The sequence below is a fragment of the Vicugna pacos genome, chromosome 10 (genome assembly GCF_048564905.1).
Source record: "Vicugna pacos chromosome 10, VicPac4, whole genome shotgun sequence".
NCBI lineage: Eukaryota > Metazoa > Chordata > Mammalia > Artiodactyla > Camelidae > Vicugna > Vicugna pacos.
In genome coordinates, this window is record NC_132996.1 from 39,185,808 (window position 1) to 39,212,777 (window position 26,970).

The window sequence follows — 26,970 nt, forward strand, 5'->3', positions numbered from 1 at the left end:
GAATGTAGGGGAAATAGTGGTCTCCTGAAGGAGGTACAGCTCAGCAAAGGCCTTAGCTGGGAATGGTTTCTAAAAACCAAAAACCCCAACATGGATAGAGTATAGTGATTGAGAAGGATGGTAATAAGAAATGAAGTTGAACAGAAAGGTAGGAGGCATCATGAGGAGCCTTGACAAATACAGTAAGGAGTTTGGATTAGAAGCCGTTGTTTTCAAGCAGAGCAGTGCTATGTTTTAAAGATCACCCCCAACTGCTCTGTGGAGAATGGATTGTAGGGGATCAAAGGGGGCAGAGGCCACTACTTTGGAGGCTATTTGCAATATGAGAAATGATGATGACTTGGACTGGGTTGGTAGCAGGAGAGACTTGGGGAGCGGTGTGGGAAGTAGTTACGTATTTTGGAGGTAGAGTCAACAGAGCTTGCTGATGGATTGGATATGTAGTATGAAAGAAAACTAAGAATCAGGAATGACTCATGGAGTTTTGGGTTGAGCAACTGGGTGCATACCATTTACGGAAATGAGAAAGAGAGAGTGCCGAACAGGTTCTCTGGGAGGCAGATGCTGAGACAGTTAGGTTTGCAAAAGGTTTCTCAGGGAATTACACTTGTAAAAGGAAAAGAGGCAGAAGCAGAATTGAACGGAGAAGCCACAGATAGTGATACAAATCTGACAAAGTTTCCAGCAGCCCATGGGGAGTTCCAGAGCAAAGATTGCTAATTGGTGGAGTTCTGTGTTGGACTAGGTCTTTGTAATACCACCTTGCTCATTCATTGGCTGGGAGCTTCCCCAAGAAGAGTGTAACTCTGGCTCTAAAGTTGAGGTGGATCCTGAAGCAGGTAACAGCTGGAGGCTGTCGGTGAGCAGCCCATCTCCCTGTCCCCCACAAGGAACAACAGGTAGGGAAAAATCAAGATTTTCATTTTAAATCGGAAAGGGGCTAAGTTAGTTAATTAGATCATTCATTCATCTAATATTTATTGGGCTTCCATAATAGACAATTCAAATGGAAATATGCATATAGTTGGAGGCAGTCTAGAATCCAAAAGAGGTGTTTGGGCCAGAGATATTTGAGATTTAGCATATGTATGATATTTAAAGTCATAGACTGGCTGAGACAAAATAGTTTTTAATCATGATAAGTATCACTTCTCTAGGGGCTGTTTGGAGGCAGTTGAGATTGTAGCGTTGACTTAGAAGGACAAGGAGGACACTGCCAGCATTTAGTGAGTAGGGTCTAAGAATGTAAAACATTCTGAAATGCATGGGAAATCTTGCCCAATGAAAAAGCGTTCAACACAAAATGCCAATAGCGTCCCTGTGGAAAAACTGGCTGTAGACAGGGAAGTGGTCCCAGAACCAACTCTTGAGATAATCCAGTTTAGGAGCTGGGTAATGGAAAAGAAGCTGGTAAAGGAGACTGAAGAGGAGTATCTACAAAGGTAGAAAGAAAACTGGAAGCGAGAGGTGTCAGACGTCAAGAGTGCAAAGTGTTTCAAGGAGAGAGAAGTCAGCAGCAAAGGATGCTGCTGAACAACTGAATAAGATGAGGACAGAAAACTGTCCATTCAAAGATGAGCTTAATAAGTATTAGCAATCTCACAGGAGTGGTGGAGATGGGAGCCAGACTGGCATGAGCTGAGAATACAAGGGAGGGGAGCAAGTAGAGAAAGGAAATTTTTAAAGGAATTTCAATAAATAATAAGCAGAAAAACAAGTTGGAGAGTAATTTGGGGTCAAGAGAAGGATTTTATTTCAAATGTTTTATTATGAAAGTTTTAAACATACAGAAAAGTTGAAAAAAATTTGCAGGAAATCTCACTAAGTTCAATAATTAACATTTTACTATACTTGCTTTATTACATCTTTTTATCTATCCATAAGGAAGGGATTTTTAAAGATGAAAAACACTCTTAGAGCATGTTTGTATGCCTGGAGTGTGATTCAACAGCTAGGGAAGGATAATGATATAGGAAAGAAGGGATGAAATGTGAAAAAATGAAGTCCTTGAGAACTGGGGGAGGGGAAAGGATTCATTGTACAGGAAAAGGGATTGCCTTTTGTTGTTTCAGAAGCAAAAAAAGAGGAAATGGTTACAGAATCAACTCTTTATGGATTTATTATTGGGAAAACATGGCAAATATTACACTATTGCCTAACAGCTTACACACTCTCCTCTTGCTATATGGCACCAAAGGGCCCAGACCCAGGGCTTAATAGTGATTGGTCTAAGCCAATCATGACTATTGCATTCCCTTTTGCCAAGTACTAACTTTCCCATCATAGCCTGCAGATAAGAGAATGGTCATACAACCTATTTCTCGTCAACGGAACTTAAGGTTTTTTTTCTTTCTAAAAGGGCTTCAGTGAAAGCTTTTCCTTTGCTGATAAAAGGAGAGGAAACTTCTCAAATAATGTCATTTTGCTTCTCTTCCTCCTCTCCTGTGTGTTTCCTACTTTTGAATGTGGTCATGATTCATGATGTCAGGAAGTATGACAGCCATCTTTCAACCTTCCATAAGCTTGAAGATGAAAAACCAGAGCTGACAAAAGGAAAGAGGCTGGGATGCTGCTGCTTGGTAGCTGAAGCGATGACAGTACCCATCTACCTCTAGGCTTATTTTTATCATAGAAAAATAAACTCCAATTCATTGAAGCCTCTGCAGTCAGATTTTATGTCATTTTAGGGGAATAAAGATATAGAATATGGGGGAAGTATGGTAGCTATTCCTTTTTCTACTGAACACCACTTCCTCGCTTGAGTCTGGTTACAGACTCTATTCCACAGGCCACAAGAATGAATACCTGACCTAACAGGACTTGGAGTCTTCCTACTGAGAATTTTACACTTACTTAGGAACATCCAAAGACAGAGGGATATAACCTAATTGTCACTTCTAGAAAGAAAGCCCAAGAATCTCCTGGCCCTGGGATTCTTTTCCCATTCAGTCTGCCGATGAGTCCCTTCAGTATCTTCACAATAAATCCCCTTTTTCTTTGAGTTAGCTGGAGTTGATCTCTGGTGCTTTAAAACAGTGGTTGCCATTAGGGGAGATTTTGCTCCTCAAGCGATATTTGGCAACGTCTGGAGATATTTTTGTTTGACACAATTGGAAGTTGGTATTCTTGGGATCTAGAGAATAGATACCAGGTGTGTAGATGCTGCTAACATTCCATAACACCCAGTGAAAATTTCCACAACTAAACATATTTGGCTCAAAGTGTCAACAGTTCTGCTGTTGAGAAACCCTGCTTTAAAACAGTTCTTTAACTTGAACAAGGAGGTCTCAACAAAGCTGACAGTCAGCTGAAAATTAGTGGGAAGAAAGAATGGGAGGTCTGAGGAGCAAGAAGTGCGGGATGGCCTTTGAATAGGAGGAAATATTTGCAAATCCTAAATCTGATAAGGAGTTAATATCCAAATATATAAGGAACTCACACAACTCAATAACAAAAACTAAAACAATCCTACTTAAAAATGAGCAAAGGATCCAAATAAACATTTTTCCAAAGAAGATACTCAAATAGCCAGCAGGTACATGAAAAGGTGCTCAACATCAATAATCTTCAAGGAAATGCAAATAAAAACCACAACGAGATACCACATCACACCTGTTAAATGGCTGCTATCAAAAAGACAAATATGTGTTGGTGAGGATGTGGGGTAAAAAGAGAACCCTAGTGCATTGCTGGTGTTAACATAAATTGGTACAGCCACTATGGAAAATGGTATGGAGGTGCCTCAAAAAATTAAAAATAGAACTATCATATGACCCAGCAACTCCACTTCTGGGTATTTATCAAAAGGAAATGAAAACACTAACTTAAAAAGATATCTGCACCCCAATGTTCACTGAAGCATTATTTACACCAGCCAAGATATGGAAGCAACTTAAGGGTCCATTAATGAATAAATGGATAAAGAAAATATGATAAATATATAACAGAATATTATTGAGCCATAAAAAGAAGAAAATCCTGCCATTCGTGACAACATGGATGAACCCTCAGGGTATTATGCTAAGTGAAATAAGTCAGACAAAGACAAATACCATAGGATCTTATCATATGTGGAATCTGAAAAAAAAAAAACCCTACAAACTCATAGATACAAAGAACAGATTGGTGGTTGCCAGAGGTAGTGGGTGGGGAACAGGTGAAATGAGTGAAGGTGGTCAAAAAGTACAAATTTCTAATTATGAAGTATATAAGCCCTGGGGATGTCAAGTACAGCATGGTGACTATATAGTTTAAAATACTGTATTTCATATTTGGAAGTTGTTAAAGAGTAAATCTTAAGTCTCACCACGAAGAAAATTTGTATCCATGTGGGTGATGAACATTAACTAGATTTATTGTGGTGATCATTTTGCAATATATACATATTGAATATATAATACTGAAACATTAAGATGCATATCTGAAACTAATATAATGTTATATGTCAATTATATCTCAAGAAAAAAGAAAAAAAAACTGATGGGATCAAGTTTGATCTAGGGACCAGCAATATTGGTATGACCCTAATGTCTGTTAGAAATGCAGGATCTCAGGCTTTATTGTAGATCTACTGAATCAGAATCTGTATTTTCACAAGACCTCCAGGTAATTTGTATGCACATTAAAGTCTGAGAAGCAATGGATTAGAGGATTTGATGAGGGTGAAAACTTCTGCACTGGGGATACTGACAGATGATTCTGGGTGAATTATCTAGTTCAAGGGTTAGCTCGCTCCTTCCTTCCTTCCTTCCTTCCTTCCTTCCTTCCTTCCTTCCTTCCTTCCTTCCTTCCTTCCAACAGCCAAGTAGTAAATACTTTTGGCTTTGAGGGCCATACTTTCTCTGTTACAACCACTCAATCCAGCCATTGTAGTACAAAAGCAACAAGAGACAATACATAGGCAAATGAGTGCAGCTGTTAAGAACGGGTGTGTTCTAATAAACCTACTTAAGAAACAGACAGTTGGGTGATTTGGCCCAAGGGCCATAATTTGCTGACCACTGATCTAGATCTTAATAAAAGAATTAAGTCTTGGTGCTCATGTAGAGTGTACTGTTGAGTTTTCTTCTTTCTGATTACTCACAGTGTGTTGTAAGTACTCCTGCCTCCCTCTCTCTCATTTCTGAACACAATGAAGAACTTGGTCAGTTGATGTCCTGTGGGATCCTAGAAGAAGTGAGAAGGGGAAGAATTAAAGTATTAAAAAGTCAGACTCTCCTTGACACCATTTTTTTTTTTTCTGGAGTAGCAATATGGGGCAGACTTGACATTAGCTGGTTCTCTGGAGTTGTTTCCCTTTTATTTTCTCCTGGACTCCAGTAAACTCATTTTGAGCTTTTCACCTGAGCCAAGGGAAATCAAGCAAAGATATTTCATCCTTGCTTAGACCAGGCTGAGCAACAGCCCCTTGATGGCAGTGGCAGTGGTAATCAGAGAGGGGTTCAAAGCTAGTAGGCTGGGGGCTGGCTGGGGTGGAGGGGCAGAGAAATAATATCTATTGAGCTTCTCTACCATTTTACACACATAATTTGAATCCTTACAGTAAGTTCACTATTATGATCCCAGGTTGCAGATGGCAAAACTGAGACCAATTTTTTATTAAACATTAATATAGCACTTATTATGTGCCAGGCACTACTTGCTTTACAAATATAAACTCATTTAATCCTCACAAGTCTATGAGGTAGCAACTATTATTTCTTCCACATTATAGATGAGGAAGCCACGCTAAGGAGAGAGGTTAAGGAACTTGCCAGAGGAGATGCAACCAATAGAGATAGAATTGGATTTTTAAACCAGGCAGGGCTGGGACCCAGTTATGACTCCAAAGCTTTGTTTTTTTCCTTTGTACAATGTAGTAGCATGTTCTTCAGTCCTTCTCTCCATGAGATTTTTCCATCAGTGGTAAACCCCCTAGTTTTGGGTTCTGCCTATTAAGTAACATTTCCTTATAAGTTCCTCAGCTCATAGGATGTTTCCAGGGCTCACTATCAACCTTTCTATTTTTCTCTACCACAAAATAATCTTTACTAGTATAAGAGATGCTGTTGCCTGATTTACAGGCACATGACATTCGGAAATATCTTCCTCATAGATTTCTCCTAATCCTGAATCTTGCTGTTTCATCTTTGTATGCCTTTTCTTGTCCTCTCTTTCTCCTTCACCTCAGAATATTGCTGAGAATAACGCCAGCGATAGTCAGCAAGCTAGTGTTACCTTTCTCTTTTTATTGTATTGTTGGACTAATACAATTTCTCATTTTCCGTTCTTCTCCATTTGATTAATAGATAATAGTAATAAATAATATTTATCTAGATAATCTAGACAGATTATTACCAGATCTTTCAGGGGCTCCCTGTAAAGGGGCTATCCCAAGTTTTAGCACTTGGATCAGGCACTGTGTGCTAGTCCCAATGGTAGATAATAGGTAATGAAAATGTGGAAGATAGTTCCTGCCTTTGTTGTATTTACAGTTTAGTGTTTTCCACGGTGATGGGATGGGTATTGTCTCCTAACTAACACTAACATTGGTTACTAATGATACCTAACCAATACCAAAATAATATTTCTCATGTCTTTCAAATAGAAATTTAGTGCTTTTCCACCATAACCACTTGAATATTTTTTTCTTTTTCTAGTGCTTTTACTCTTCAGTCTATCCATCAGAACTGCATATGATTATTTCCTTCACATATGCCTCTGTTATGAAAGCTTCAGTCGGGGCAGGGTCACAACATTCTAAGAATTTCATGATAATAAGTTTGAGATTTTGATTGAAAGAAAATGAATAAGTGTTTCCTCCTGAACCTTAAAAAGGAGCTTAACCTCCAGGCACTGTTCTAAGTATGTAGATGAGAAGTGTGCATGAGGAAAGATTGCTGGTCTTGGAATCCAGAGACCTGAATTATAGTCCTAGCTCAGTCACTAACGTGAGAAAGGCTAACATTTACTGAGCACTTACTACGCGCCAGTCAATTTTCTATTAACTTACGCTGTAAGGAGGAGGGTATTATCATTCTCGTTTTACATACGTGGAAACTGAGGTACAGAGCATTTACGTTAACTTGCTGCGCGTCATGGAGTTCTTTTGACACACGCAGTCTGGCTCCAAATTGGTGACTTAGATGCTACCCTCTATTACCGCCTCATAAAAAGAAGCCACCATTACCAGTATATATGCAGCAGGTTCTGTACTGGTTTTCTGGATTCTTACCTTCACTAACAACTCTGAGGTAGATACTATTTTTCACAAGTGAGAAAATGAAGGCTCAGAAAGAGATGCCATTATTTGGCAGACTCAAACTTCAAAACCGGCGTCGAGGTTCCAAAAAGCCTCTCTAACTCTCGAGCCACCAGTATCTTTGAGGCCCGGTTTCCCCATCTTTAAAATGAGGGTGTGGAGTAGAGGTCTCCGTTTTATGAAAAGAAGGTTGTAGACAAAAAGAGATGTCCGCACACGGGTGTTAAGACGGTGGAGTAAAAAGCGATCAAGCCATAGTGGCCCAGGGCCCAGCATAACGGGGTGGGGTAAGTTACAAACATGAGTAAGATTCCCGCCATGGAGGAGGCCTGGGGTGTTAGACCCAAGAGAGGCCTGTGGGCGAAAATGAGCCTGACAGCCTGTCTCGGACCGGTCTGGGCACTGCCGGCGCGGGCCAGCGGCCGAGGCGGGTGGCGAGACCTGGGGTTTTGTCCCGGTCCCGGCTAAGCACCTCACCCACCCAAATCCTGCTCCACAGGATTCTCCATGGAAGCGCGAGAAGGAAGGGGCGCGGCCTCCCCGCCCGCGTAGCAGAGCGCCACGTCCCTCTTGGCTCACCCTCCCTCTGGGCTCCTACGCGTTTGCTCTCCACACCGCCCGCCTCCGAGCCCTCCGGCGCGGCCTGGTCTCCGCCCTCACCAATCCGCACCTTCCACTATCCGGGTAGGACCAATCAGCGGCTGCGGGGACTGGGAGGGAGACTGTCGCCATGGCAGCGAGGAGGCGGGAGCGCGCGGTGGGTAGAAGCACAGAGCAAAGCCGCCGGCTGGGGGCTGGAGAGACAGGTCTGTGCGGGGCAAGCATTCAGCAGGCGGAGTCTCGCGCGCTGAGACCCAGCTGGGTAAGGCCGGTGGCCTCGAGGTGGGTTCGGATCAGCGCCGCGGGATGCTGGAGTGGGTCCTGAGATAAGGCTCAAGTCTTCGCCTACCCTGCCCCGGCAGTGAGGATGGTGGGAGCCACACGGCGGGCGGGCACAGTGGGGAGTGGGTTCTAGCTCGAGCTTGAGGCCCGGGGTCCCTTCCTCCGCTCCATTCGCTGCAGGGCACCCGTAATTTCCTTGGGGTCGATGAAGGTGGCAGGCTCTTAGCGGGGAGCAGGCGGAGGTGGGTGTAGAACTGAGACCCGGGCAAAGCTCTAGTCTGGCCTTGGCAGTTCGATGGGCGAGGGAAGTACCCATTGGTTAGGAAGGTATACCCACCAGTTCTGAGGTGATGCTCACCACCCCTCGCGAGGCCGAGCAAAGCTAGGCCGGTGAATTCTGCTCTTCTGCCGTTCTCTTAAATCGACAACCAGTGACACTTAGGAGAGGAGAAACTTCTTGCCAGTTGTGGTATTGTTTTCCCTAGGTCACAGGTCATTAGGTGTGAGATGATGGTACTGGGTATGAGAGAGACCGTACTTCCTTGTTGCACCTGCTGAATACTCAGTGAGCAGATGTGGTTATTGTTGTGGTTGCTCCTGACAGTGGTCTTGGATGACAATGATTTTACAGTGTCAAGAGAGAGACAGAACATATGAACATGAATCATTGAGCCATTATTTTCATTTCTGGAAGACAGAACCTCTTGAAAGTCTCAAAGTGTCCACTAAACTCCTAAATTGGACAATATCCATTTACACAGTTGAATAAGTAAGTGCTACTATCTAAGCTGTGTATTAAGGCTCTTAAATCCATGGATAAATATGAACACCAAACGATATACTTACCTTGGTTAAAAAAAAAAAACAGGGAGAGGGGAGAAGGGAAGTTAAATGCAAATATATCTGCTAGTCAATTTTGTTTGAAAGAGAGTGTGGACTTTCCCTATAGGAATGAAAAGAGTTGATGAGATAGTGCTTTAAGGAATTCATTAAAAGTAGTATGACTAGTGGTATAATAGATTTGGATCAGATAACCTGTAGCTTCTTTTACAACCTGCTTAAATGACTTGTTTCTTAAGACGTTCCCAGGTGAATTCTGTTGAACAGTGTCACACAATATTCAAATTCTTTCATCTTTCCCCTCGTACATATTGCTCCAGGATTCATTCTGATTTAAACTGAGTGAGTTCTTGTTTTATAAAACTTTAAAACCAAGTTCAACAAATATTGAACAAATGTTTCAACAATTGTTCAGCTAATAGTCAATAATTTAAGAAAAACATGGAAATTTAGAATTAGAAATGAAATTAAAAATAATATCACTCTTGTTATTAGGGTGAACATAGGAACTTATATTTCTCATCTTGGTCCTTAAGCTCTCCATGATCTGGTCCAACTTTAAAGGGTGAGTGAAAAATTCATTTCTGTCTCCTTGTAGTTACCTCTGTTGTTCCCCATTTATCCTAGTTTTACCCATTTTGCAAGCATCAGGTCCATGTTGTGTTTACCTCTCTCCAGTCTCCTGAAGTACTTACTGTTCATACCACACATTTGGTACATATCCCCTCAGCTTTTTTCCAAGTTGATTTGTGCTCTGTAAATACCAGTTAAAATGAAGTGCACAAACAAGGCAATAAGGGTACCTTTCAAGACCCTAGTTATTGATTACGGGCACTAATATAGAGTATCAGTATCGTGATCAATACCAGTGTCTTTTCATTTTGAGATACGTTGTGTATCTCTGTAGACATACCAAAGTGATTTTGTGTTATTTAGAATAATATTTAAACTGCTTTCCACTTTCTAAGGACCCTTTGGATCATTGAGGTGTGCAAAATACCCTTTTAAGTATTGGGTAGCTGGAGGAATCAAGTGTAGGATTTCAAAATGTATTGAAAATAATCCTTAGTAAATAATCTTTTAAGTATTGTCAGTAATTGAGTTGACTATATTTAGCATGGTAGATGATTAATTTTTTCTAAATAATTGAAGGTCTAGAGAGGGGAAATTTGCTATTTTCATGTTTACATGCAATTAGTTTTGTGGACTTTAAAAAACAGGCTCCTAACCATTTCAAATAATTTTATTCAAGGAAAAACCTTGATCACCTTAATGATTTTCAATCTAAAAAATTTTTTAAAACCACCAAGATATGATGAAAAGTATATTTAATTAGAATTAAACGGCCAGATCCTAATCTGGCTCTGCCAAATAATCGTAGCCAAGTCAGTTAAATTCCCTGTGCCTTACAACCTTTTATAAAAGTAAGATCTGAACTGAACCACCTCTAAGATAATTTCTGGTCCTAGAATTCTCTGATTTTAAAAATTAAAGCAACTTAATGAAAATGAGATAGCAGTTGCATATTTTTATTTTGGCAGAGCTTTTCAACATATTGTATTTTAGTTATCTGAAGTACAGTATGTATAAATAATGAAGACACTGTAACTTTAATAAATTTAAAACTTTTACTGTTGCTCGTATGTTTATTGCACATACATATGAGCAACAGTATCTGCTTTTCAGAAGCTTATTAAAAAAATTATCAAGAATGCTGTAACCACACAGGGAAATATATACAAGATCTTGTGGTAGCTCACAGTGAAAAAGAAAAAGAATGTGACAATGAATATATGTATGTTCATGTATAACTGAAAAATTGTGCTCTACACTGGAAATTGTCACAACACTGTAAACTGACTATAACTCAATTAGGAAAAAAAAATAAAGAATACTGTAACCAAATGTTAAGATTGGGAAAAAAAGCGATATACTGCTTTCCTTGATTGGTGTCCTTTTCTACAGATACAAACATCAGAGACACTAAAATCAATACTGATATTTTGACACACAGGAGGGTCGGAGTCCAGCTGAGCTGGTCATACATCTGATATTTTATTTGAGTCGCACTTTCCTATTGACTGTAATTTTCAAATGGAAAAATGATGTTGAACACTAGATTATCTGTTGCCCTTGTCACTGCTGCCATGGAGAAATTCAGAAGCCATTTATTTTTCTCCACCCCACTCCTTTTCACTGTTAGAATTCTGACATTGACAATAAGAAGAAGCAACCTGGGTTTCCTGGCTCAGGGAGAAAGCTGGGTTTCTCCTGGCCTTGGAGAAAGAAACCTGGGTCTCTTGCAAAAAGCTCTATTTTAATACCAGGGAGAAAGAGATTGTGTTCTTCTTTTGTTGGATGTATTCTTTTCATTGGCCTACAGCTGCATCAGGACTTTGGCTGTGGCAATGCTAGGAGGAGAGCTCTAACATGGCCTTTCAGAATATGGTGTTTAACATTGTATATCAACTGGTTTATTGCTTTTTAAGTTCAATGACTGGGTATTTACATCACAGATTTTAATTATTTTAATATACATATATATTAAATTTTCAAGACAGGAAAGGCATTACTATTTATGGAGCATTTACTATTGCCATGTACTGTGCTAGTTACATTGTATTCATTCTTATTTTCATCCAGTCAAAAACTTATAAAGAAGTATTAGTTCAGTTTCATAGGTATGAAAATCGAGACTCAGAGAGTCAAGTAGCTTGCCAGTAAATGGGAGTGGTTAGGATTCAATATGCTGTTTATTTTTTACCATACTGTGTTAATAAAGGTCATGTGCTTTTCCAGCACATAACATACATATGATCACTCTCTTGCTTAGATAATTTTATGTTGAATATAGTATCATGAAAAGGATTAAATACATGTGTTCTTAAATTTTGAAGATAATTTATTTCCTTATTTTCTTTACATACTGCATAGAAATAACTGATTATGTTCACCAGTGAGCTTGCACATGAGCTAACTGCCTTGTATTTTACAGGTAGGTAGTGGGTTTCAAAAAAGAATTTGAGATGTCTTGCTTTATTACTGATCACTGTGACTGAAGCTGGGGTTAATTTTTAAAAGTGATTGTAAGGGTAAAAAAAGATTCCAGATAAAGATTTTAAGAAAAATTCCAGTTAAGAATTTAGTAGTCTTGAAGTACCATTGCAAAGGAAAATAAGCTTTTAGTCTAAATTCTTCTTAGTATTTAAAAGGGGAGCAATATAGTAAAATCTGGGCACAAAATCAGTATCTTTGCTTATTCTGGTCTTTGATTGTGTTTATTTAGTATATTTCTTTTCCTTTTCCACTGGAATATGATATAGACTCTTCTCACATGATAAAAATTTGGCACTTTTTCTTTTCAGAGGATATGACAAATGTATACCATTACCACTGTAGTAAGACTAAATTTATGTTTATATTTAATGCATTTTTATATTTACTTTTTATATTTAGATCCTGTTAAGAATCAGCTCTTAGTGAAAAAGCATTGAGAGAGGAGCCAAGACTCAACTCTTCACTAATTTGACGTTGTGCAATCATCTGATTTCTCTGGATCTCAGTTGCCTCATCTGTAAAAAGGAAATAAAAATTCTTTACCCATTTGAAGGTAAGTGATCAGTTAAGGAAGCAAAAATGAAAATAGCCTTAATGGTGATTGACACATACAATATTTATTTTCTCATGTAAAATAATTCTTGAAGTAGGCAGTCTAGCATAGATATAGTAGCTTCATAAAGTCACCAGGGCTCTAAACTTTTTCCAGTTCTTTGATCTGCTATCCCTAAGGTGTGGCCCTGGTCTTCATATCCAAAATAGCTGCCAGAGCTCTAACAATCACTGCCAAGTTCCAGGCAGTAACATAAAGACAAAGAAGGACGCATCCTCTCCCTTTAAGGAAATTTTCTGAATCAAATCTCAGGCTACCAGGGAAGCAGGGAAATGTAGCTGGATGCATGGCTGACCTGGAAAAAATTGGGCTTTTGTTATTGAAGAGGAAGGGAAGATTTGGATATTGGCAGGCAAATAGAAGTTTTTGCCACAGTATGGATCTCTTTTTTTTCCTCTCTGAGATCTGTAAGCTGTGATAACTATTAATAGAAGCTTCATTATTTGCCATGGCAGAGCTTGAAGTCTGACCATTGTCTCCAGAAGGAAGTAAGTTTCATCTAATAAATTGTATCTCTTTCTTACTTTTATTCCATGATTCACTATAGAAGGCTTTCTGTCTTGATTGGGTATTTGTTCTGATTATTTTTTTTAAATTACTCATAAATGTTCAATACTAGATGTTTGTTGTGTAATTTATGGATGGTTTAAAAAAGAGCTAATATTTATTGAGCCACTTGCTTTATGCAAAGTACTGAAAAGACAGAGATAATTTATCCTAAAAGTGTCACATAATAAATCATCAGGAAATAAATTTTTGTTGGAAAGTGTAAATCCATGTTTAAGTTCAATACTGTCACACTAGGAACATTTTTATCTTGCTTGTTGGTTAAAAGTTGTGGTTTGTTTTTTTTTCAACCACTTTACTGTTATCTGTTTTGAAATTTCCTTTTACTTAACTACTAGCCCTTGCTTAACTTACTTAGGTATATCAATATTTTATTTCCTTCCAGACTGTTTTTGGTGAATATTATGTAAATATACCCTGTACTTGTCATGCAAAATGGTTCAAATGCCATTCTGTCTGAAAAGAAAGAGAATTACTGTTTTGAGAAAAGAAAACTGAAATTTAGGAACTAGAACTTTGATGGAGAACGAATCTAAAGATTCAGTCAATCTTTTAGGGATATTAGAAGGAAGATAAGGAGCAAATTAAGATTTTATTTCTACAAAATATATTTGTGTTTTTGCAAGGTTTTGAATTTTTCCATATATCACTTCAGCACAAAGTATAGTATTTCCTTTGCTACCAGTGCTCTGATTTCCTTTTTTTCCAATCAGAACCACTGACCCTAAATAAACAAAATAATCAGGAGTTTTATGAGTATAAAAACAAGCTAGTTTTGTTTTTAAGAGATATTTAGCATTGTAAATCACCTATAAATCTATTTGCTGAATACCATTTTAATGCATTAATTTTTTTTGATTAACAGAAAGGATCATGCTATGTGTTGTTTTGTAAGCAGCTTTTTTCAAATTGTGATTGTTTGATAGGCTGCCTTCCACACTAGACTGATAACTCTTTGAGGGTAGGGACCGTATCTTTCTCACTTACCTGTGTATCCAGCATAATATCTGGTACATACTGGGTACTTCATAAAAATTTGTTAAATTAATAAGTAACATACAACAGAGTAAAGAAAACATACTTCAATATAGTCTTGTTTTGTTTTGTGGCTGAATTTATTCAAGGTACGCTGTCAAAGTAACCTAGAGCTTGCCCAAGAAAGGTTATACAGCAGAAGCTATAATGGAGCTTAAAAATAACAAAGCATTGAAACCGGCACTTTTCTTCTTTACCACCTTTGGAATGATGAGCAGAAGTGCTCCATTGGCTGGTGTCCTCATGTATTAATTCAGTCTTAAATTTAAAAGGTAGAGGAGTGAAAGAGGAAGGTTGAGGGAGGGAGGAAAAAGATAGATGAGGGAGGAATAGAGACTATTAAAAGAAAAGAGAGACAAACTAGTTTCAGTTTTCTGTATTCTTCACCCTTCTCACCCATGACCGCTCTTTTTAACCACTTCCAGGATATTTCTCCTTACAAGCAAAACAAGAAACTATTTTCACACACACACCCCCCACACACCAAGTAAATGTGATCTGGATAATTACTGGTATGAATTAGTAGTTAAATTTGCCTCCCTGTATGAATGAGAATCTCAAAATGGTGGAGACAGGGAAGGAGAGAGAAGCTTATTTTTAGAATTTGGAAATTTAGGGAAGTTATTTTATATCTACTGAGTGTTAGGAGAGGCTTAAGAACTCTGCTTATTTTGTAATTTTGCTTGAGGCTCCCATGCCTTTGAGTTCAGGGCTTTCTATACTGTCATGAGATTGTTGCTTGGTTTAGAATTTCACATCATACTACTTGAGAGCATAAATTTTCAGCCTTTCTTGGTCTGGGTTAGGGTACTGTGTCAGCCTAGTTCAGCCCAATATGTCCTCTTTAGGTCTCTATGAAAGAAGAGGGTGATAAAAGAAAGGAGAAGGCCATTCTTACTGACCTGATAACGGAAGAAAAGTAGGTTAGTCTCTTCATCCCATTGCCACTCCTTACCGCTCATCTCGCTTTCTTTTGTATGGACATTTGTATACATTGGGTTCATGGAAATCTGTAAACCTATTTCTCACACATTTGACATTATCTTGGTATTTAAAGAGATTTTTGTATCCTTACTTTTCTACCTAATGAGCTAGGAAATTTTTTTATTGCTTTTGTTATGATAACAGTTAATATTTACTGCAGCCTTATTAGGGAGTAAATGTTCTAATTAGCTTTAGACTTCAGTAAGTTAATTGAATTACTTCTAGAATATACACTAAAAGGTTAGAAAATAGAATAGAAAAGCATATTTTAAAAACTCTTCAATCAAGAACAAAATTTAAAAAAGGCAAGAAAGGGGAGGAAATAAATATTAAAGAGGCAGAATAAATAGAAAGCCCAAAAGAAGATGGTGTTTCATTGACTCTGACTCCATTGACAGATGTTAAGACACATCATTTTATGCCCTATAGAACACATACTCCCAATTAAACTACGACACTGAGCTTTATCACTTTATCTCAATTTCATTTTGTGTTTTTTTTTTATTGAAAGTGTTTTTTTAAATTGAAGTATAGTTGATTTACAATGTTGTGTTAGTTTTTTGGTGTACAGCATAGTGATTCAGTTATATATATATATATATTCTTTTCCATTATAGGTTATTACAAGTTATTCAATATATTTCCCTGGGCTATATAGTAGGACCTTGTTCATCTATTATATATATAGTTTGTATCTGCTAATCTCAAACTCCTAATTTATCCATTCCCCACCTCTTCCCCTTTGGTAACCTTAAGTTTGTTTTCTATGTTTGTGAGTCTGTTTCTGTTTTGTAAATAAGTTCATGTCATTTTTTTTTTAGATTCCACATATAAGTGATATATGATATTTGTCTTTCTCTGTCTGATTTATTTCATTTAGAAAAATATGGAATGCTTCACAAATTTGCGTGTCATCCTTGCTCAGGGGTCATGCTAATCTTCTCTGTATCATTCCAGTTTTAGTATATGTTCTGATGAAGTGAGCACCGAAAGGGCTTTTTTTTTTTTAGTAGACTTTTTTTTTTTTTAGAGCAGTTTCAGGTTCACAGCAGAATTGAGCAGAAAATAGAGACAGTTTGCACATGGTCCTCCCTACCAAGACATATATACTCCCCTACCCTCAACATCCTTTATCAGTGTGGCATATTTGATACAATCAATGAACCAACATGGGCACATTATTATCAACCAAAGTCCACAGTTTACATTATGAAAGTGCTTTTTAAGATTCATTTAGACATATAGATTTTTCTCACATCACTTTCAGAGATACATAAAGAAATTGAGAGTTAAATAAATTGGTTAAGATATTCTTAAGACTTTTTCACATTCATAGTCTGAGCCTCTTGAAACACTTTCTTGATTCAGAATTCTGTATGTTTGTGTTTTCCCACATAGCATTGTTCTGTCTACTGTGGAGAGTGAGGATGATTTTATTCTGGGAATTTCTTTAAGACCATTTGCCCGGAATTTTCTCCAAGCCTCTGACACTCATTTTGCAAGCTTTGATGCTAGTACATTCTTGAGATGATATTCATTTTGCAGGCTTTGGTGCTAGCATTTTTCAAAAGATGACAATGGAAAGTTTTCAGTTCATCTTCTTTCCTCAGCTCTTCCTTCAATGGTTTACTGACTAAAAAGTTGAGGAGTTACAGTTTGTTTAGACATGACATCAGGGATAACATCAAGTTATGTCATTTTTCAGGCAGCCTGTCCTTTAAATATTCAGATATACAGCCTCAGAAGACATCAAGAGCTAAACACATATGCCCGGCAGGCTATGAAAGGCTCTCGGACATTCAAACCAGCCTTCCTTTAGCTCAGCTATCATCCATTCCCCTCACGTTTATGCATGTAAAACATTTCTGGGAAATTATTTTGTAGTCTAAAATTAAATATGGCAGCACCTTTTGTTGCTTTTGTTGCCATAGGTGTTGATGCCAGTGTTACTGTGATGTGCTGTTTCCTGTGTAACCCATTCTCAGGATATTCATCTCTTTAGCACCTTTAGCATTAATGTTTCATTTCTTAGTGCCTTTAAAAGAACATCAGGATTTTGTCAGCATTTCCTGTTGACTAAACTCAGCTTTGTTTTTTCATCAAATCACATGGAAGTTATGCAGTTTCTGTTCAGTGTTGGTAGGAAGTCTCTGACAAATTGACATTTGCCTTAACAATACATGAATCCATCAAATTAGCCTCATGTTCCATATAGATTTTTTAAAAATTTATTGGAGGTACTGTCAGTTTCCACTGCCTTGATTTGCATTGTTTGGTTGCTTGTAGGTAACCTTGTTATATCTCAGTAACAAAATGTAAAGCAGCTTTACCTTCTTGTGGGTACCTTCTGGTCTAAGGTCAGGTAAAGCACTTAGTTGTTCCTTTACAAGAAAACATAAAGTTGCTGTTATTCCTTTAACATCAACTATTTACTTCACTAATATCAGCTGCTTCATTTCTATGTTTACAAAATAACTTTTATTTCAATGCCAAAGCACAATTTAATCCTTTTGAAGACATTTTAAATGGCAGTTACATTCAATTTGTACCAAAAAATGCAAAAGCTCAATCTGAAGTAATGGCTGTAGGAATAACTATGATAAAGTCCACTCATGTGCAGGCAGTAAAGATTAATACTGCGTTAACTGAAAAACAGTCTCTGATTTCTAAGATATTAAACTGAGGAATTATTGTCAGCAATTTGATTAAATATAAACAGAGAGGGGATAGGGGATAGCTCAAGTGTAGAGCGCATGCTTAGTATGCATGAAGTCCTTGGCTCAGTTCCCAGTGCCTCCTCCAAAAATAACCTAATTACCTCCCTCACCACCAAAAGAACCCCCAACAACAACAACAAAAAATAGAATAAAAATAACATCAAGCCCATTTTAAAAACTAATCTAAATACATTAAAAATATATAAACAGAAAATACTCTAGTTAGAAGACAAAGCTTGTTAGGCTGAATAAAAAAGAAGTATGTGAGAGTGTATGTGTGTGTATGTGTGCGTATCTACATACTAATCAAAAGAAAATTGCTTTAGCTATATTACAATCAAAATAGACCTTAAGGCAAACTGGAATATAAAAGTCACTCAAATAGTAAAAGGATTAAATCTAACAGAAAGCTAGAAAATCTTAAATCTGTGTACATTTAATAACATAGCCTCAAAATATTTAAACAAAAATTGACAAAATTATAAGGAAAAACAGGTAAATCCAAAATTAAAGTGTCAGATTTTCATTTACCTTTCTAGTAATGATAAGACACCCAGACAAAATTCATTAAAATGTAAAAACTAGATAATGAAAATTTATAGAGCATGGCTCATTCTAAACATCTGTGCTTCTATAGGTAACTGATATTTGCAAATTGTATTTGTCCTTTTTTTTAATGTTCACATTTTATTTTACAAGCTCAGATTTTTTGCTCTGTTTTTCATTGCTTTTAAAAAAATTGAAATTTGATCCACATATCATAAAATTCACCCTCTCAAAGTGTACGATGTCTCACACTATATCAAAGTATGAAATGTTCCAGGCTTAACCTCATTTTTATGCTGGATATGGACTTTCTTTGGTAGTTGAATTTTGTATTCTTTATATTGCAGCACGTGGATCTTCTATTTGATCTACCAGGATAATTTTCAGCTGGCTGAATAAGCAATGTTTAGTTTAAAGGCATTTATAAATCATATAACGTAATCATTTGTACAATTGGTATGAGTACAATTTTATTAGTATTTCTGATAATGTAAGAGAAAAGATCTACTCTTTATTCAAAAGAATAAAGTGGTAATAGAATTTAAGAGCTTAAAGAATACTGACGTCTAGTTAAATTACTATTTTTTAAAAAAATCCATTATTTAAAAAAATGACAAAGTAAGTTAATTGACTGACCTGTGGTCACATAGCAAATGAGTGGTGCAGCTGGAATTAGAATACAGACCTAAATTTAATTTTGCCTTACCCTTCTTAGATGTAACACCCGTTTTTCTTTTCCTTGAGGATGAGCATTCTTTTTGTCTCTCATTGTAGAAGAGTTTTGTGACTAACAGAGCAAAGGGAGGCAGTATTTTCAAATGTTAGCATGCATCAGAATCACTGATAGGGCTTGTTAAAACAGATTGTGCCCCATCCCCGCCATCATCCTCCTTGCCCCTCTCAGAGATTCTCTGATGTAGGAGGTTTGGAGTAAGCCCTGAAGTTTTGCATTTCTAACTAATTTCCAGGTGATGCTGTTGCTGCTGGCTCAGGGACCGTACTTTGAGAACCACAGCTTATAAAAGCAGACATAGGCTTTGGAGTCAGTCATTGCCAGGTCCAAACTTTGGATCTATGACTTACTGCTCTGTGACCCAGATCAAGTTTTTAAACTGATATGTCTCAGTTTCTTATACTTTAAAATGAAGATAATAATATTTATTTCACAGGGTCATTGTAGTAATTAAATTAATGTAATAAAAATGTTTAACATACTTCTTGGTACACAGTAAACACTCAGTAGGTGGTTTCTATTGTTATTTGTAATAAGCCTGGGACCCAGTTAAATGTTTATGAACCATACATTCAGTCAATGTTTTAGAGTAGATGCCCGGAGACTTTTTGTCACTTTGTCACTCTGAGATGCTGTCAGGACACACACACTGACACATTCATATATACAACATATTCTTCCTTGACTTTCTTCATTTTTATGGTAGACTTGAAAGAAGAGTGAAACAGCAGAAGTGACAAATTGGTAAAGGGATTCCACTTCCAAGATTGGATTTAACATCGTTTATTTTTATTACTCTCAGGCTTCTACTGTGTATTGAAGTAAAGGTGGACACTGTTTTAAAAAAAGAACATATTTCAAAATATGTGACATAGCTGCCAGCTGCTAAGATAGAACTACTTGTTAATGTATATGTGTGTTGTCTGGTGGGAAAAGGAGAGCCTAAGGGAACTTTCAGATGAACGCAAGGTGGAGGGGAGGAGTCTGTGTGAAAGACTCTTAAACTGGATTGACCACATCAAACGATAGTCTCAGCTCCTGATGGGATCTGCAAAATGAACTTACTGAGGCATATCACTGAGCTGACTTTCCACGTGCTCATCATAGACTATTCAATAATTTAGCAGTTAATTCATTTTCTAATTATTTGAAAACCATACATGGCAGGAGCCATGGAGACTCAATTAAGCTCCAGAAGTATGAGTAGAAGACATCAAAATTGACTTGAGCAGTTAAGTCATAACTTGGGCTTTTCAGCCATGGTTACACTGAAAACTCTTAGGTTTTTTAATGGTCATTTGGTCAGCCTGTTTACAATGGCATACAGCACTTGCAAAGGTAAACAAAAGTTTCAATTCAGTTTTTTTTTTTTAAAAAAACTCAGCTAACTCAATGATATTTTTAAAATAACTAACTCAGTGATACTTTTAAATTATTTTTTATAAGGTAATAGGTATAGCTAATAAATACTTGAAAAGATGCTCATCACTCAGCCAGTGAAATGCAAATCAAAATCAGTGACATACCACTTCACACCCAGGATGTTGGCTGTAATAAAAAGATAGACAATAGCACATGTTGGTGAGGATGTGGAAAAATTGCAACCCTCATATATTGCTGGTGATGATGGGAAATGGGGGCTGCTATGGAAAACAGTTTGGCAGTTCCTCAAAAAATTAAACATGGAGTTACGGAATTGACCCAACAATTCTACTCTTAGGTATAATGCCAAAAGAATTCAAAACATGCTAACACGATTACCTGAATACAAATGTTCATAATAGCATTATTCCTGCTAGCCTAAAAAGTAGCAATAACCCAAATGTCCATCACCTGATGAATTGGTAAACAAAATGTGAAATATCCATACAATGGAATATCTATTCAGCTATGAGAAAGAATGAAGTGCTACTTCATATTACAACATGCTTGTACCTTGAAAACATAATGCTAAATGAAAAAAGCCAGGTGTGAAAGGCCACATGTTGTATGATTCCATTTATATGAAATGTCCAGAGTAAGCAAATCTATTCAGACTGAGTGAAGGTAGATTAATAGTTACCAGAGACCCAGAGAATAAAAGAATGGGGAGTGACTGCTAATGGTTAGGGGGTTTCTTTTTGGAGCGATGAAAATGTTCTAAAATTGGGTAATGGTGATAATTGCACAGTATGGAGAATATACTAAAAACCACTGAATTGTATAATTTTAAAAGGGTAAATTTTATAGCATGTAAATTATATCTCAAAAAAGCAAAAACAAAACATATACCTGCAATGGGCATGAAGCATGAATGAGAGATAAACATTTGTTGTCCTAAAAAATAATTGTGGGAAGAGGAGGTGATCCGTAGTTGGGAAAAGATTCTGTGGGGAAACAAACCATCCTTGTATTAGAGATTTGTAATGCATAGTAGCCCATCACAAGTTCTGAAAGTCTTGTGAAATAGAAACCTATTTGTCTTCATTGAGCCAGCATCTCCCAAACATTTCATTATAAAACATGCTTATAATTGTGTTGAAGAACTAGTGTCCTAGAAAAGAGTGAATCCTGGGCTTGAGCATACGTATGTAGGATTCACCTGGAATGTTTGTTAAAACAAATTCTGGGGCCCCACCCCAGAGATTCTGATTCCAGAGGTCTTGGGTACAACCTGAGAATTTGCATTTCTGATAAGCTCCCAGGTGATTTTATTCTTCAAGTTTGAGAACTAAAATTTGAGTGCATCTTTGGGAATAGTCAAATCCCGTACTTTCAATGGATAAGTTTTATGGCATGTGAATTATAGCTCAATAAAGATGCTGAAAAATTGATATACTAGAAAAAGCACTAAAATGTAGATTCTAGTGATTTTGTTAATGCCAGACAATACTCTGAGTGAATTGATTCAATTAGAAATTTCTTCATCTGTAAAATGAGTTACTGTTCTATGTACTACCTAGGGTTGTGGTGTAAATGAGGCAATCCACTCTTCCAAATTGTGTTTTGTGGATAAAAACATGTTACTTAAAGAAAAGTCAATTGCCAGCTAAATTTGGGAACCTCTGAATTAAATAATGCATATTCCAGATTGATGGTCAGACCATCCATTACTTTTGGCTTGAATCCTAACATCAGTCTATATGTATAGAGTCAATTAAGTATGAGCTTTTTATTCATTCTAATTCTTGTAGTAGATCCTCTGGAGCTACAAAGAACTTATGAAGTAAAAACTGAATGAGCAAGATTTGAATAATATTGTAGGACCAGCAATGTTTGCTCCTCTTTTACTTTAACTTTGTTATATTCTGCTTGATATTTTATTGACCTATTTATTTGAAAAATTATTAACCAAAAAGAATTTTAGCAAATGATTGTTGGCTATGATAAAATAACGTTTAGCAAGGTTAAGAGAATATTTGTAGCTAGTTATTTGTCTCTTAATCAGCTTATGTTCATAAAGCAACTTATTTTCAAAATTAGATTAAAGCTAATTTAAATATTATGTCCAGGAATCATTTTGGCTCTTTTGTATTTTATTTGAGGAAAAAATATATAGTTTACCCTTGCTTCTTCCTAACTTAAATTTGGGCTATTTATTTTTTTAAAATTTGAGTTCCTCATTACCATCTTTATTTAAAGCTTTTATAATTAACCAAATGTTTTGTTATACTATATAAGCAGTTTACTTGCCTTTTTAATTTTAGCTGAAGAGCATTACTCCCTTGATTTTCTTAGTGGTCTGTTTTAAGCATTATTTTTGATAAGTTATAATCTATTTTAACCCCTTTCCTAGAATTCTTGTTGAATTAAACTTCCTGAAATTGAATATATTATTAATGTAGTATTAGGAATGCATGTATATATAGTTTGAAAACTTTGTTTAGGACTTAATATAATTATACCTTTATTTCAGATGAAGTGGAGGACCATACTGCTACAATATTGTTTTCTCTTCATTACATGTGTACTTACTGCTCTTGAAGCTGTGCCTATAGACATAGACAAGACAAAAGTGAAAAATACTCAGCCTGTGGACAGTGCAAAGATAGAACCACCAGTAAGTGAAATGATAAAGATAACCTTGTGGGAAGAATTTTAACTAAAATATTGCCAGTATATTTTACTTATAGAATTGGACATTTAGGAATTATTTCTGAAATAGCAGTGAAAAGAGTATTGGCACATGTTTAATATTAGGCAATGTTTATTTAATGTGGTTAGGATATTAGATAGTGCATAGAAGAATTAATCATGCTATATTTCCAATATTTTTATAACCAGCTAAGAAAACATTGTATTATATTCAAAGGAGAGATAGATAGCAATGAGGAGAGACAGGTGACAATGGGGTAAAACCTATTAGTCTTATTGATTGAATCTTCGTTGTCTAAGCCATAGAGAAAAATGTACCTTTATATAAGAGTAAAACATGATATTGATTCTGATACAACTCTCTTCATTTGAGAAATACAGCTTTTAACTTCGTCCAAACCATCAAAGTAGGTATGTCTCAATGCCATTTTGCTAGACTTTTTTTTTTTTTTTGGGTTGAGATCTTTAGATACAGGGGAGGAAAAACTTTCAGGAGAGTTATTGTTTGTTTCTTAATTTGAAGGATACTGGACTTTATTATGATGAATACCTCAAGCAAGTGATTGATGTGCTGGAAACAGATAGTCATTTCAGAGAAAAGCTCCAGAAAGCAGACATAGAGGATATAAAGGTAAATGTAATTAAATATTATTTAACAAACATTTGAGCATGCCGGACACTGAGCTAAGTACTGGAATTACAAGGATGAGACTCATTCTCAGCCCTTAAAGAAGCCTCGAGGGAGACTAATATCTAGAAAAAGATTATTAAGATGAATATATGATGAGTGTATAATATATATTGGAGACAAAGAGGATGGACACCTAATTCAGTATGAAGCAGAGGGGAAAGGTAGGAAGTCTTTCATCCTGGTAGATATTATGCCCATACTTAAAGATGTGGCTGAGAAAAGGAGAAAGACTGGGAGGCATCCTAGGCTAAGGTGCAAGAGTACAGAGACAGGAGATATATAGGAATGTGGAAGTAGTAACTGTTGCTGGGAACCTAGACTGGGAAGTGGAGGTCATGACAGGCTAAAAGATGAGCTTGAAAGAGTTATGGGCTAGGTGACAGAGGGCCTTGTACATCATGTTAAGGGGCTTGAATCATGATGTGAGGACAGCAGGAAGCTTTTCAAAGGTTTAGAATAGGTTTAGTTCTGCTGTTTTAATCAGGTCTAGATTAAAAAAAGTGGGAATGGGCCATATCTTACCTCAATAGGGGAGGTTTAATTATTTGCCTCTGTCCTAAGAACTCCATTTATTAGACGTTTCCCTAGCCCTAGACATCTCCTTAGTACTCATAATAAAGAAAGGAGGGTGTAAAAACAAGATCTGACATGAGAGAGTCTTTCAAAGTCCATCTTGTAAGGGCATTGAACTCATTTAGTTGGGTTAATACTGAGTCAGCAGTAAAGAAATTACCAATGACTTAATTTTAAACCTTCAGTTACACCTCTTCATACAGTTTTGTTGATTTGCTTATGTTATTTTTATTTATCTGGTTTTAACTTTCCTAAAAAATTATCTCACCTGTATCCAGAATCACAATTAGAGAACTTTGAAGGGAACTTTCTGGGTCAAACATACTTCTTATTTTAGTCTCTGTCCCTAGTGTGGGCCCCTTTGAAAGTCTGACCCACCTCAGGTTGTGGCAACTATCAGAACCTCTGTGTAGATTTTAGCTCTTCTCTTGGAGGCTGTGAACTGTTCTGGAAGAAAGGTAACAGCATTATGCCAGTAATTCCCCTGAATTGTCTTTTTTTTAATTGAAGTATATTTGACATGCAATATTATGTTAGTTTCATGTGTACACCATAGCAATTGGACATTTGTATATATTGTGAAATGACCACCACTATAAGTCTAGTAACCATCTGCTACCCTACAAAGCTAATACAATAATATTGTCTATATTCCCCATGCTGTATATTACATCCCCATGACTTATTTATTTTATATCTGGACGTTTGTACCTCTTGATCCCCGTCAACCATTTTATAATCCCCAACTTCCTTTCACTCTGGCAACCACCAACCTGTTCTCTGTATCTATGTCTGGTTTTATTTTGTTTGGTAGGTTTGCTTGTTTCGTTTTTTTTAGATTCCACATGTGTCATGCAGTGTTTGTCTTTCTCTGTCTGACTTATTTGACTTAGCATAATTCCATCAATCCCCTGAATTGTCTTAAGAATAATCTTGTGTTTCCAAAAAATTCATTTGACCTAATTTCCTGGGGTAAATTGTATTTAATGTAGAACTTTCAGTGTCTCTTATTTACTTAAGTTAGGATTGAGTATTAATTGGGGGATAATAGAAAATGTGGGTAATGGGAGTTACTATATAGAGATAATCAGGGAAAAGAAGACAACAAGCTTGTCTTTGGTGTAGGAATACTTTTATTACTGTCGTCCTTTCATAGTCAATTCCTATTCCCTGTGGGGTTGGAAAGGGGGGAGACAAAATGATGTAAGTTTAACAGTTATTCAACAGGGAAAAAAAGAGGAGTAAAAATAGACCATAAAACCCAAGCCAACGAAATCATTACAGATAGCTCAGCAAAGATTCTTGTCTCAGGAAAAACTGGGAAAAAAAAGTTAGAAGTTGTTTTTTCCTTTTCAGCCAAACGTTTGGAAGGGAAATCATACCACATTTCTTTACTTACCAAACATTGCTAACTAGAAAGATTATGGCTCTGCCTGCTCCACTTCCCTGAATGTACTTTTGTTTATTTGTTTTTGTTTTTCATTTTTCGGGGTGGAGGTAATTAGGTCGGTCGGTCGGTCAGTCTGTCTGTCTATCTATCTATCTATCTATCTATCTATCTATCTATCTATCTATCTATCTATCTATTTCAATGGAGGTACTGGGGATTGAACCCAGGACCTTGTGCATGCTAGGCATGCACCCTGCACTGAGCTATACCCTCCCCCTGAATGTACTTTTGTGAATGGTGTCAGTGACTTCTTAATTGCTGAATCTAGTGAGCACTTTTTATTTCTCTTCTTCCTGGACTCCTTTATTTTATCTCAGTGGTTCTCAGATTTTAAATTATTAGAACAGACTTCTGGGCCCTTTCTGCAGACTTTCTGATACAGTAAGTCTAGGACCTGCATTTCTGAAGTTCCCAGGTGATACTGCTGCCTCCACCTGGGGACCACACTTGAGAACCATTGTTTTGTAATGACCATTTGCTCCTTGAAATTGCACTGCTCTTTTTGCTTCTGCATATTCTCCCAGCTCTCCTTCTCCCTTGCTGAACATTCTCTCTTGGTGTCCTTTATGGGATTTCTCTTCCTTCCCTTCCTCAGCAGGCCCCCTTGACTCAGTCCTGAAGGATTTGTGTGCCTGATTGCTAGTTAGATTTGCAGTTTGTGATGGTAGGTGAATTTATAAACAAGAGAAAGTAAACCACTGGCTGTTTTGTTTCTTAAATTTTGAAACGTGTATCTGATTACTCATCTGTGAAAAAAGTAATCAAAGGAGACAAGCTAAGAAAGATGAATTCTGAAAAGCTATTTATACATGGAAAGACCTATTAAGGAGGCCAAGTTGTTTTAACCATCACCACGATCTAATTTTAGAGAAGTTTAATTTCCCTGCCAAAGAAACCCTATAGCCACTAAGCAATCATTCCCCCTTTCTTCTCTCTCCTCAGCCCCTGGCAACCATTAAGCTACTTTC

General features: G+C 36.8%; 1 protein-coding gene, 1 long non-coding RNA gene and 1 other non-coding gene across 9 annotated transcripts in view; 2 read left to right on the forward strand and 1 right to left on the reverse strand.

Moving 5' to 3' along the window:
* The first annotated feature begins 22 nt into the window (after positions 1 to 22).
* On the forward strand, positions 23 to 2,656 carry LOC140698981 (uncharacterized). The gene is made up of 3 exons (XR_012076989.1): positions 23 to 148; positions 746 to 899; positions 2,489 to 2,656. It is a non-coding gene; the product is annotated as an uncharacterized lncRNA (long non-coding RNA).
* A 5,327-nt stretch (positions 2,657 to 7,983) lies between these two features.
* NUCB2 (nucleobindin 2) overlaps positions 7,984 to 26,970 on the forward strand; it is a 31,897-nt gene continuing 12,910 nt past the window's right edge. The window contains exons 1-6 of one of the 7 annotated variants that reach the window (XM_072969618.1): positions 7,984 to 8,122; positions 9,458 to 9,527; positions 11,897 to 11,957; positions 12,419 to 12,572; positions 23,110 to 23,253; positions 23,812 to 23,919. In XM_072969618.1, the coding sequence (XP_072825719.1) occupies positions 23,110 to 23,253; positions 23,812 to 23,919 (252 nt within the window). In that variant the 5' untranslated portion in view covers positions 7,984 to 8,122; positions 9,458 to 9,527; positions 11,897 to 11,957; positions 12,419 to 12,572. Of the gene's footprint in view, positions 8,123 to 9,457; positions 9,528 to 11,896; positions 11,958 to 12,418; positions 12,573 to 15,082; positions 15,158 to 23,109; positions 23,254 to 23,811; positions 23,920 to 26,970 lie in introns of all 7 variants that reach the window. The other 6 variants (XM_072969619.1, XM_072969621.1, XM_072969616.1 and 3 more) reach the window with 6 other exon arrangements.
* On the reverse strand, positions 16,099 to 16,205 carry LOC116282110 (U6 spliceosomal RNA). Its single transcript, XR_004191587.1, has one exon. It is a non-coding gene; the product is annotated as a U6 spliceosomal RNA (small nuclear RNA).